The sequence below is a fragment of the Adelges cooleyi genome, unplaced genomic scaffold (assembly GCF_023614345.1).
Source record: "Adelges cooleyi isolate 19-005CV unplaced genomic scaffold, UGA_ACOO_1.1 ACOO_flye_CR_arks_rails_tigmint_CR_PRNA_8, whole genome shotgun sequence".
Taxonomy (NCBI): domain Eukaryota; kingdom Metazoa; phylum Arthropoda; class Insecta; order Hemiptera; family Adelgidae; genus Adelges; species Adelges cooleyi.
In genome coordinates, this window is record NW_026096513.1 from 2,227,283 (window position 1) to 2,239,560 (window position 12,278).

Consider the following 12,278-nt stretch of genomic DNA (forward strand, 5'->3'; position numbering starts at 1 on the left):
TATCTGTAGAATAATCATAACAACCAACTAAATTAAATGTATAAGCTTAAAACTAGGTATAAAACAAATTATTCATTATTCATCTAAATTAAATTAAATTTACATTTAAATTAAATTTATATTTACTACAATAAAAAGGTAATTTAAATGTATTTAATAATTGTCTTGCATTGTAGTTTGAATTTTCCCATCGTATAATTATGGCTTTAGTAATTTATTGTAGTAGGTCATTCAGTAGAACTCTCAGAAATAAACAAAAAATACATTTTTATTTAAAAATGTTTCAGAAATGTTATACCTATAAATGGCACCAAAAAATTATGCTTTTGTAAAAGAGACGAGACACCAACGTGACAACTACTATGCGCTACCGCTTGGTTTATTTTTTTCTATATTTTCTCCAAATATTAGTATCAAGGTCACAGTTTTGAATCCTTAATTTTTTTAAATTTCACCAACATTTAATTTTAAATAATAAATTCTTACTCAAGTACTTTAAAGTCTAAACTATTCATTTTAAGATATATTTACTATAATATTGTGGGTAAGAAAGTAGGTAATACCAAATATTTTAATACATACTATAATTGACGATGATTATAGGAATATTAATATCGGTTTTTACTAAAATAGTTTCCCTTTTACTAGGCTCCCTTTACGCGGACATATTTGTTTTTATCATCGAATATTTTATGAAAAAGAGGTATAATATGTGCAATAAGCTTGTATATTTCAATCATAGTATTACCTTATAAAATGCAGTATGAACAATGTAGGTATAATTGTGTATGAACTTATACAATTGAAGGGCTGCGGGGAAAAAAGATCAATGTCAGTTTTTTAACATTCTGAGAAAATCATGTTTTTAATTTCAAAACGTAATACATTTTGCCTGTATGCCTAAACTTCCGGCGGTTGTTACTCTCGACTAATCTATGTTTTTCCTGGTTCGAGCGCATAAAAGATACAATACAACAATACAAATAATTTAATATCAAAATCTCATTTAAAAAAAAAAAATTTACATTGATCTTTTTTCCCCGCAGCCCTTCAATTATTTAATAAAGAATTAAATTCAAAATATGCTATATAATAACAAGCTTCGATCGGAATCTAAAAACATGTCTAATAAATATAATAATAATATAATGTGTCGTATTTTTTTAGGAAGATTTCTCAAAATAGAATAAAGCCTTATACAATTAACCTATCAATTGAAAATAAAAAATTTAATTTTGAAATAGATACGGGGTCTAAGTACAGTGTTATATCAAAAAAATGTATGATTCTAACTTTAGTAATATAGTTTTACAAGACAATGATATTTCATTATACGATTATGTAGGAAATAACATAAGCCCGATAGGAAGGTCATAGTAAATGCGAAATACTCAAACAAAGCTTTTAAAATATGTATTTATATAAACTGCTGATACGTAACAGAAACCATGTATTTTTTGTTTACCAAACAAATTTTCTTATTAAAACTAACAACTTTTGTGGGAAAAGTTTTCTATAAAATCCATTAATTTTTTAGTTCAATTTCTTAAGCTATTTTTAGTTTTGTTATTTTATTTGGTGCCTGTGGTAACCGTGGTATGTGTCCTGCTATGTGTAACCTTGGTATAACATGATCGAGAATAAATATTTTGATGATTCATGATCCGAAGTAAATATAATATCATAAAAAATTAACTTTAAGAGACCTTCATCGCTTGCCATAATTTGTTTTATCAATGTTGATATAAAATGTACATAGACTTAGAATGCTGTATTGTATCTTATTTTTTATCTGCCTATTGTTTTAAATTGCCTACTATGCGTTCTTAATACTATTAAATTACTAATTAATATTTAATTAATTTCACTAACATAGTCACGTTTTTCATATTTTAACATTTGTATAAAATAATAAAAAGTAATCCTAACGCGTCTTTTCTTTTCATGTACCTAAGCGTATCTGATAATTAAAGCTTTATCAGTCTGCAACAGAATAAAAATGAAATCATAACTAAAGAAATTACAGTTTTCTTTACATATGTACATACATATACCATTATGATATTTGAGGTCACACAAGTTTACCTAATTTGACTTATTTTAAATTAGTTATTAGTTACTATTTTAATTATAATCAAATGATATAGCTAAACATCAAAACTAAAAATAATTTGTTTTTTGTATTTAGTAGATACTATATAGCCTTAGGTACAATAATTATAATTTAATATTATTTATTAAATTGCAATTTCACAATAACTGAAGTAAAAATCATAAACTGAGTATTGTTAATATTATTATTATTATTAAGATGTATATATTGGATTTGGCTCTGAAAATAAATTAAAAATTGATTTTACTTAGTTAAATCCTCAGTTTTTTTGGACTGGAAAACTATTTAGGACTAATATGAGTACAAATTTACTAATATTTTATAGAATTTATCCAAAGCGTCATTTGCATTATAAAACCGTACACTTAAAATCAAATTTTTCTAAAAAAAATATGGAAGCTGGCATCAAAAAGAAAACTACCCGAAAAACGTATAAATTGATTTGCAACTTAAAATGTATCCAACTTTAAAAAAAAATCCTCTTAAGTAGGGAAATGATAAAAAAATTATTTCAAATTTGAATTCAGCGATCCCAAAAATATATGATTGGATATGCGATAAAATACATAATTTGATCTATTTTGATAAACATTTTGACTGGTCGATAAACAATTTTGAACAAATAGTTTTAAAGTTATAATAGTTTATGACGGGATGTAATGTGCACAAATGAAATTAACTTAACACTCCATTCATCCTCTCGTAAAATTGTTGAACTTTAATAACTTTCAAACTTTTCATTTAAAACTGGTTATCGACCAGTTAACATTTTCAGAAAATTATTCTTCATTTAAAAATTTTAATTTAACATGTATGTTACCATTTAAGATTCAAATGTTGGTAAGGCCCTAGAAAATACTTAAAAAGGTAAACATTTGAGTATTGTTTATTAATGTAATATAACATAAAAAAAAAGTTTTCAAAATGTAATACGGTATATATATATATATTAGGGTAGTTCTTAAATTGGATATGACGTTAGATGGCCGTTATTCGGCTTCCAATATTGAAAAAATATTTCACTAATTTTTCAAAAATTATATTTCATTCCCTTAGTCTCCCTGTTTGTACATCAAATGTATACACTCGGCTAGGGCCACCAAGCGCCGCGGCCCATAGTGGTCTAGAATTAAAAAAAGCGATCGAAAATAATATCTCATACATTTTTAATTTAAAAACATCGAAATAAACCAAATTGTGTGTTTTATCGCATATTGAATCATATGCTATTTTAGAATATTAGACAGTATTAACTCTTATCTTATTTAGAATTTTCCAGAGCTTTATCAACTTTTAAAGTTTAATTGGTTTTTGGTACTTTTTTAGCTTATTTCCAAAAAGATGGGATTGTTTTACGTTTTATATTAAAGAATATAATTTCGACTTAAAAATTTAGAGGACGGTCCGATCGCCAGGTGATGCCCAGAGAATAAGGTGGGGACGGCAGATGACGTTATGTGATGATAACAGTATTGTCAAAAATATTCGTTTTGCTAGGATTGTGATTTAAACTTATTACATCACTGTTAACTTTATTTTGAACATCGTGTTAATGACCTAGTTGAGTCTATTCATTTTTGTAATATGCTACCAAAAATTATGATACACTGAACTAAAATATTAGGATTCTGGGCCAAGTGACATCTCTCAGGTACATTAAATACAATGTTATCGGAAAAAAGTAACAAAAAACGCCTATATTTCATTTTCTGGCGTCAATTTTAACAGGTCTGAACTTTTGGGTATGGAGTCTGTATTCAGCAGACTCCAAGCTACAATACCGTCAAAAGTTCAACTCAAAATAAGGATTAGAAAAAAAAGTTATGCAATGATTTGTACACAAGTGTCGAAATCCTATGTTAAAGCCCATATTTTAAACTTCAACCATTGTGGGGCACGGGTTAAAATTAATTTTTTATCATTTTTTTTTTAATCTTATTTTTTATTGTATTTAGAAACTTTTTAGGGGGCGTCGAGGTTAAAATTCGAATATCGACTTTTTAAGGACCACCCTAATATATACATATATACATCTCTGATAACAATTTGTAGATACGCTTGTTTCATTATTTTTAAAAGATATTAAATAAATATTATGTATTTTATTTTTATATTATATCGACAATCATTTAAATATAATAGTAAAGAATCTTTTTTGAATGTCTAAAATATTGTCATACAAATTGTTCAATGCTTATTTATGTGATGCAATATTTTTTTTAATATCTACATGATTTTCATGTTGCAGACCCGTTATTAGAATATTACAAATAATAAAGCGCGGGATATTTTTTATAATTAACACAAAAGTAATCGTAACGATCAATACGGTTATTTTTTTTTTAGTCTAAAACCAAGTTCATTTCTTCGGGGTACGTCGAATACTTGTTTTTGTGTTCTTCAAACAATTTTGTCAGCTCGGTTACATACATTTTGTGGTACTTGTCTATTTCTTCCTTCGTCGGGTTTGAGATTTTCGGCAAGTCAATAGGTTTTCCCACTAGAACAAAATTAACGAATTAATTATAATAACATTCATTTATATTATATTTCTAATATATAGTTAATTTTTTATTTATATACATATATTTTATCAATTTTACAAATAAAAACACATTTTTTAATATTTCTAAAATTATAAATTATAATATTGAGTTATGACAACAATATGACAACTTTTAAATGTCTATTGTCTACACTTACCAACTGTTACGATAGAACATCTACGAGGCATGATACCAAACGTATACTGAAAGAAACCGCGTCCATTCGGCACCACTCTATCGCTTTTCCAATTGATAAATTTTAGAAGTTTATGCCAAACCGAATCAGCTGCCACTTCATACTTTTCGTACGCGTTATTTTCTCCAAACGAAAATACAGGAACAAGTGATGCTCTATATATCATGTACATAATTCTTATAACCTGTACGATATAAGTGTAGTATAACGTATATTATACTATTATACTACACTATATAGTATATTATAAGTGTTGTTTCCTACACATTTCTAATTGCCTCTAATAATAATAATTGAAGGATCTATGGCAAAATCACTTAACAGTTAAGAATTACAGTTTCAACTTATTTTTAACATTTTAACACAGAAGTTGAAGTAGGTACTTTTTAAAACTATATCTATCTAACCCCGAAACTTTAAACTACCATCAATTTTTGAATGATACCACCACTTTTATTTTAGAGTTACGTTAGGGTTGTCTAAAAGGAAAATATGATTAGTCAAAAATGTCTCTTGCGCAATTTGGAGTAATTGCGGTTTTAATTTTTCATCCTCAGTTCTATAGAAATAGAATTACGCTACATCACTCACTATATCCATACCTTATGTCTCACGTAGTCTTAAAAACTTCGGTTTATGTTCCGGAAATCATTTCCTCCTTCTTCCACCGCTAAATAAGACTTTGTCTATATTACGTATAAAAAAACTCTTAGTCAATTATATTACTGAGCGCAAAAAATTATAGTTTTTTTTAAATATGTATTTTATGTGTTTGTACTCAGTTATATCTCTGTTTAAATATGTATGTATATATTGTTTTAATAATAAAAAAAATATTATGTATATACTATTAAAGGTTTTATCAGTCGTTTGAGTTAAAGGCAATACTATTTACTCGTAGTTATAAAAATTGTATTAATTAGGTCATTTATTCATATAATTTATCATATTATATAGTACACCGAGTGTATAAATATTGTCTAACACTGTAAAATATAATTAAATATGTTGAATCATTGTTGTTATCATTTATTGTAAACAGGGTGATTCATTAAAGAAAATTTTCTTTGAAAATAATTACAATTTTACAGTTTCTTTTTGAAAACATGTTTATTTATATCATTATACAACATTACAAAATTACAAAATATTTAACTTTTTTAGTATTTTTAGAAACTCTGCCAACTTTTGCAACTTAAATGGTAATGTATCTATTTAATTAATTTTTTAAATAAAGAATAACTTGCGGAAAATGTTGATTGGTATATAATCAGTTTTGAATAATTCATTTTTAAATTATTTAACTATTAAAATGTAGGACGGGAAGTAAAGTGGAGTGAATTATTTCTTTTATCTGCGCACATTACTCTACCGCACTCCACCTACCGTCCTAAATTTCAAACTTTAGTAGCTTAAACAGTAATTATCCCTAACTGGTTATAGACTAGTCAACATTTTCAGAAAATTATTCTTAATTTAAAAAGTAAATTAAATGTATACGTTAGCTTTTAATTTTCAAAAGTAGATAGTGATTTGGAAAAAAAAAGATAAAAATTTGAATATTTTTAATATTGTAACACAACACAAACTTAAGTATCTCCAAAAAGAAGTTAGTAAATAAAACATCATATAATAATTAAATAACATAATATTTGGACCAATCATCCCACTTCATCCTCCTAAATGCTCTAGCAAATATGTCGATGACCTCATTGATTTACAGGAATTTCATTATGAATATTTAAAACTGCCAAACCTTTTAGGCGCTCTGAACCCATGGATGACCTCATATAATTTTTCAAGCGCTGTTATGATGAAAAACTTTATTTAGTATATTTGTTTTCAGTTGAGATATCAAATAATCGATAAAAGGTAAAAAAATATTTAACCTACACAGAAAATAATACATAGTTGGGTCCACCTAAAATTATGATTAATATTTGGAATAGGTAACTAAATAAATAGTTGGTCCAACTATACATTTAGTTCGGCTAACTAACTAAATGTTTAGTTAGGCTAACTATGTATTCCATACAGTGGCGTATTTTGAACAAAATTTTGAGGGGTGTCCAGACACCGTAGACCCCCTGCCCAAAAAAAAAAATATGCCAATGAATTTTTATATTATTGTTTGACGGCCGCATAAGCGAGGTATTTATTCACCAACTAAAGCTGTTTTATTAAAAACATTTTTACAATGTTTTTCAAACTCAGATACAGAATTGCCTCTAATATTCCTAATAATACCAATGACATCATTTACATGTGAATTCCATCGTTGTCCTGATACATCTTTAGTCTATAGATTGTAACCATGGTTTGAGGTAACATTAGATAATAAATGTAAAAGGTAATTAAAAAAAAAAATCAAGTTCTTAATGGAGGGCTTCAACCCCTCTAGCCCACCCCTTGTATCCGCCCCCGCCTACCGTTATTAATTCGTTAACATTAACGTATAATTTATCATTTCAATTTTATAGAAGATAGATGGTTGTATTTTATATACCTTACTAGAATAAAAAGAATGATTTTTTCATACCTCATAATTATTAGTACTAAAATTTGAATAATTATTATTGATTTATAGTAAATATCTATATTAATTACTTATATCATACTGGTTACTGTGTTCATTACCCGGTTTTCAGTGCTACTCGGACAAAACCTTTCCTCTTGTTTACAACTATGTGGACGGGTCCTGGGTACGATTGGAATGCTTCTGTGACACCGCCTACCATTAATACCGCTACATTTCCTTTCTTCCCGTCTAAAATATTTACCAGGCTTTTTTCGGAGGGTTCCCGGAAACCTTCAAAAATGCATATGCTATTTGAAATGACATTTTGGCGAATATTATTTTGTACAACTATGGTGGAACTCACCTAAACTTATATATAGTTCTCGGTGAAACGGCATATAAAAGTGGACGCCGAGAATAATCATGAACGGTTTTAGACCTGGAAACATGTCTCGGAAAGGACTTGCGTGAGTGAGGAAATTTGAAAAAACGCCAGCACTGAAGGTGCCGTGTGGATGAGTAGCGAATAGGTACGATTTGTCAGCCGGAAGTTCGTGAGTCTTCACTAGTTTTATAGAAAAGTATCGTCTGACTAATGACCATAATCTCCAATCTCGGATGTTTCTTATCCTATATTTACTGTACGACAAATATATCATGATATTTATTAGTGTTAATCAATCGACATTATATTTACAACATTACCTATATCTGTTTAAAAAAAATGTTACCTAGGTTCACCTGAAGAAGCAAAATTTCTGTCAAGGACCATCCACGCCATATAAGCCACTCCAATCCACCAAAATCGTGTGCCCAGAACAATATATGCTAAACACACGGTTCCTGCAATTCCCGTGAATAGAAACAAGGAGAGCATAATGGCTACCGCGAAAGTCTCGAGCCTTCGATTTAGAGGCAGCCACAGAGGAGCGAATTCTATATTTTTTACCTTCATTATGGCAAACACTACTTTATCTATATTGTAAAATATAAAAATCCATGGATGTATCAAAATAAAACTAGAGTCGCTTGTGGAAATATATATTTATGTATTTGTTTTTAATTCATATTTTCGCAATAAAATACATTTTGAGCGATCAAAGCCTTTTTCGGCCAAAAATTTAATACGCACGACATATTGTTTTTATCTTGACTTACGAATTATAACTAGAACTGAGATAAAATAGATAAAAAATATTTAAACGTTTTTTTACAAGACCACACCGTGAAAAATACAAACTACACCTACAAGCTCAATGGAAATGTCAAACATCCGGATTATCACAAAAAACGTTAATTAACTCATTTGATATTCTTATGAATGCTAAATATAAATACAACATATCATATATGTACATTGTTCATTAATAAGTGTTAACTAAAAAGTTTAATTGGAGGAAATGATACCTACTAAAAATACATAAATTCACTATTTTTGGTGAATATTAAGAATTTGAAATATTAATATATTTATTTATTATTAACAAATATTCTAATTCAATTGTAAGAACTATACAATAATACAGTAATTTGGATATGAAAATATGTAAATAACAAAATATTAATAATAATATAAATAATTTATCCCAGTTCAGGTCAACAATGCTGTTGGTAAACAAAATTAAAAATAAAACAAGGTATTAACCGGAGCGAACGCTAATTACACACTAAAATATTTTTTTGGTTTTTGCTGTCAAAATAAGATTAGGTCTCAGTAAATTAAATTAAAAAAATATTTTATTATTTGTTAGACTGACATACCGCAAAAAATAAAAAATACCCCTATCAAGCGCCAATGAGAATTTAAAAATTAGGATTTTTCCAAAAAAAAATTAAAAATTAAGAAATTTGATAGTTTAATGAATGTTAAATATAAAAACATAGATATGTGCTCAACCAAATAATATAACTGATGGAAATACCTACGTAATTGAAAACAAAAAAAAAAATAGTTTTAGATTTTTGAGTTTTTTTATTTCATCTCTACACTTTAATGGTTAAAACAACTCTTTTTGTGAATATCGGGATTTTAAAATTCTTATTACTTGACAGACGAGTGTTGAGATAATAATATATTTATTTATTATTTACATATTTTCAAATACAATTGTTAAAATAACACAATAATACAGTAAATAAGTTATAAAAATATGTAAGCTACAACATAGTATAAATCTAAAATAATAATAATAATATAAATAATTTACCCAGACTCGGATCACCACTGTGTTTGTTAAAACAAATTAAAATAAAATAAGGTATTTGATACACTAATTAGTGAATTAGTTTTCGGTTTTTGGCTGTCAAAATACGATTATGTCTCGGTAAATTCAACAAAATTGATGTTTAATTATTTGTTAGAAGGACATACCGTAAAAATTACAAAGTACAACTATACAGACAGGAACTGTATTATTAATATTTAACAGTCCGAACGTTAAATTGTTATCAAGACTTCGATTGAGATTGTATAGTTTGCCCGATTATGTACGTCATTTACACCGTTTATTATTGTTTTGGTGGTGGTTGCTTGTACTTTGATTATATTGCATGCAGATAAAACATTAATTTTGTTTTGACTACCTTTATCATTAAACACAGCATTTCGATTTGCATAATCGAAGGTAATTTTTTACTTACAACGATTATTACTCAACCTTAAAATTCGCCGTCAATAGCAAAATTGTACATATGGCAATCCGTATAAATCAAGACTTTGTAAAATGATTGTTAGATGTATACATTATACTTTAATGACTATACGGGTTTAACGCCTCAACAATTTTTGCCTTGTATATTTTGACTGTTCATTCTATACTCTTCATGAAAGGACCATTTAAAATTGTGATTAATATTTATTATAAGTATTTAATTATTTCTCATTAGCGATACATTAAATAGACAAGTTTTAGTTATGTAATTAAGATTAGTCTAATCGAATGCATTATTGTATGTATAATATTCAAGGAGTAATACTTCTCTTGTGTGTAATCTTATCATCTAAAAGGTCAGTTACATTGAAATAAATACATTTTTTTTTATAGTATCATCATTATATTATATTATTTTATATTTTGTGCTTGCCATAGTAATAGATTAAATCAGTCAGTAAATACTCAAGTCATTTTTTTTGTTGCGTTTTAATTGGTATACAAATTCAATAAGATGTAACTTATAATATTTATAGTAAAAAATAAAAATAAATTTGATCTATTAAAAAATGTTTTAGTACATACATTTGAAGTTTCTTAAAAAAGCATTAGTTTTACTACGGCGTTTTTTTGTCTAGACTCACAATAGCTTTTTAAATACTAGACTGATTTTTTACATAGCGGGTGTTCAATTTTAAGGCACTAATTATGAACTGTATTTATATTGTATCAGAATATTATATTATAATATTATATTGCTCATACATATTATGTTATGTTACATGTAAATAATTTTCTATTATATTTATAGTCTTGTTATTTAAAGTTGAGTCACTTTCAAATCATAAAAATTTAGTTTTTATAATTAATTGGCGTCTTTCAAAATTATCAATTTTATACGGTAGATACGTAGTCTGGTAGTGTAAATCAAATTATCTTAAAAAATCAAAATTATGCCATAAGAATGGATTAAAATCCTTATTCAGAAGCGTATCAAATAATAAAATGGTTGAATAAGTGTTACACGTATTAATAAAAACGACGACTATCTCCCAATAAAAATAATTAAATACTCGGTATACACGAAGTACAAAATATACTTCTGAATCGACCAACTAACTAAATAATATAATATGGTGTTTGATTTATAATTCCAATACCATTTTATATAATTCCAATATTCAATAACATAATATTTTATTTCGTTCAAAATATTGAGATATTTTTAAAAGTTCACCAAGTATAAATTTTCAAGTTTTTATTTCAACATTATAAATTAATTAGTATTGTACATTTCAATTATCAGAAATGACATCAAGGTCGTTTAAGATTTTTTTAACATATTCACGGACTTATAATAATTTTATTCAAATTTAAATGCAATATCAACATATTGTTCAATAAAACAGTATATAATCTATATATATAATACATTGTACCAATTTCGGCTAATCAGCCTTCTAAAAAAATAGGCAGAAGGGATAACATGTACATTGTACTATTTTATGACCTTAGGTTGAAAAAGTTCACTACTCCCCTTTCAAAATTAAAAAAACACAATCTAAAAACTGACTGACTACGGCCAAAGTGTAAATTTACCCTATTTTTGGTGTTTTTCCTTAATAGAAAAAAAATTTGACTATAGATTTTTGAGAAAATTTTATATGTTATAGTTCCATTTTAGATTTATCTTCGGTCTAATTTTCAGATCTAAATCTCTAAAACTTTGTTTGAAAAAAAGAAAAAAATTCTATCCCTTCTAGGGGAAAGGGTTTTTGATATTTTTTTAGTTTGTTAATGTTTATCGATAGTACTATGTTTGAAGAACAGTTCATATAAATTTGGAACTTTTTCGACTACTTTTAAAAAAGTTATAGAGCATTGTAATTTTAAGCTGAAAAATTTATAAATGTTTTGGGCGTTTTCCTCGATTTTTATGGGAAAGATTTCCATCACTAACACACATATACTACACTTACAATTATATAATAATATATACTTACGTACTCATGTGTGGCGCAGTGATATAAGAAGACTGACTCGGTATCGCGCTTAGAATTGAATTGTCATAGTCTTGCTAATAAAATAAATCTAAATAATCTAAAACTCATAAGGTCTTCCAAAAAAAAGACCTTCAGTTAATTATGTTAATTCTTTTATTATTATTCTGCATTGTAGTAAGAAGTTTTAAGTATGTTAATTATAATTTTTTATTTTCCCATTGTATAATATGTATATTTTACAGTAGCTTAGA

General features: G+C 26.8%; 1 protein-coding gene across 1 annotated transcript; it reads right to left on the reverse strand.

Annotated features, from left to right (window-relative positions):
- Positions 1 to 2,981: 2,981 nt before the first annotated feature.
- LOC126845928 (2-acylglycerol O-acyltransferase 2-A-like) lies at positions 2,982 to 9,820 on the reverse strand. The gene is made up of 6 exons (XM_050584970.1): positions 9,581 to 9,820; positions 8,105 to 8,348; positions 7,738 to 8,012; positions 7,493 to 7,664; positions 4,817 to 5,010; positions 2,982 to 4,613 (listed from the first exon to the last, which is right to left on the reverse strand). Exons 2-6 carry the CDS (start codon positions 8,326 to 8,328, stop codon positions 4,456 to 4,458), a joined length of 1,023 nt encoding a protein of 340 aa, XP_050440927.1. The 5' UTR covers positions 8,329 to 8,348; positions 9,581 to 9,820; the 3' UTR covers positions 2,982 to 4,455.
- Positions 9,821 to 12,278: the final 2,458 nt, after the last annotated feature.

Coding starts and splice junctions, on each gene's coding strand:
- LOC126845928 (XM_050584970.1), bottom strand. CDS start 8,328: ATGAAGGTAAAAAATATAGAATTCGCTCCTCTGTGGCTGCCTCTAAAT. Junction 5,011..7,492: donor CGAGTAGCACTGAAAACCGG/GTAATGAACACA, acceptor CATGATATATAG/AGCATCACTTGTTCCTGTAT. Junction 4,614..4,816: donor ATGTTCTATCGTAACAGTTG/GTAAGTGTAGAC, acceptor ATTTTGTTCTAG/TGGGAAAACCTATTGACTTG.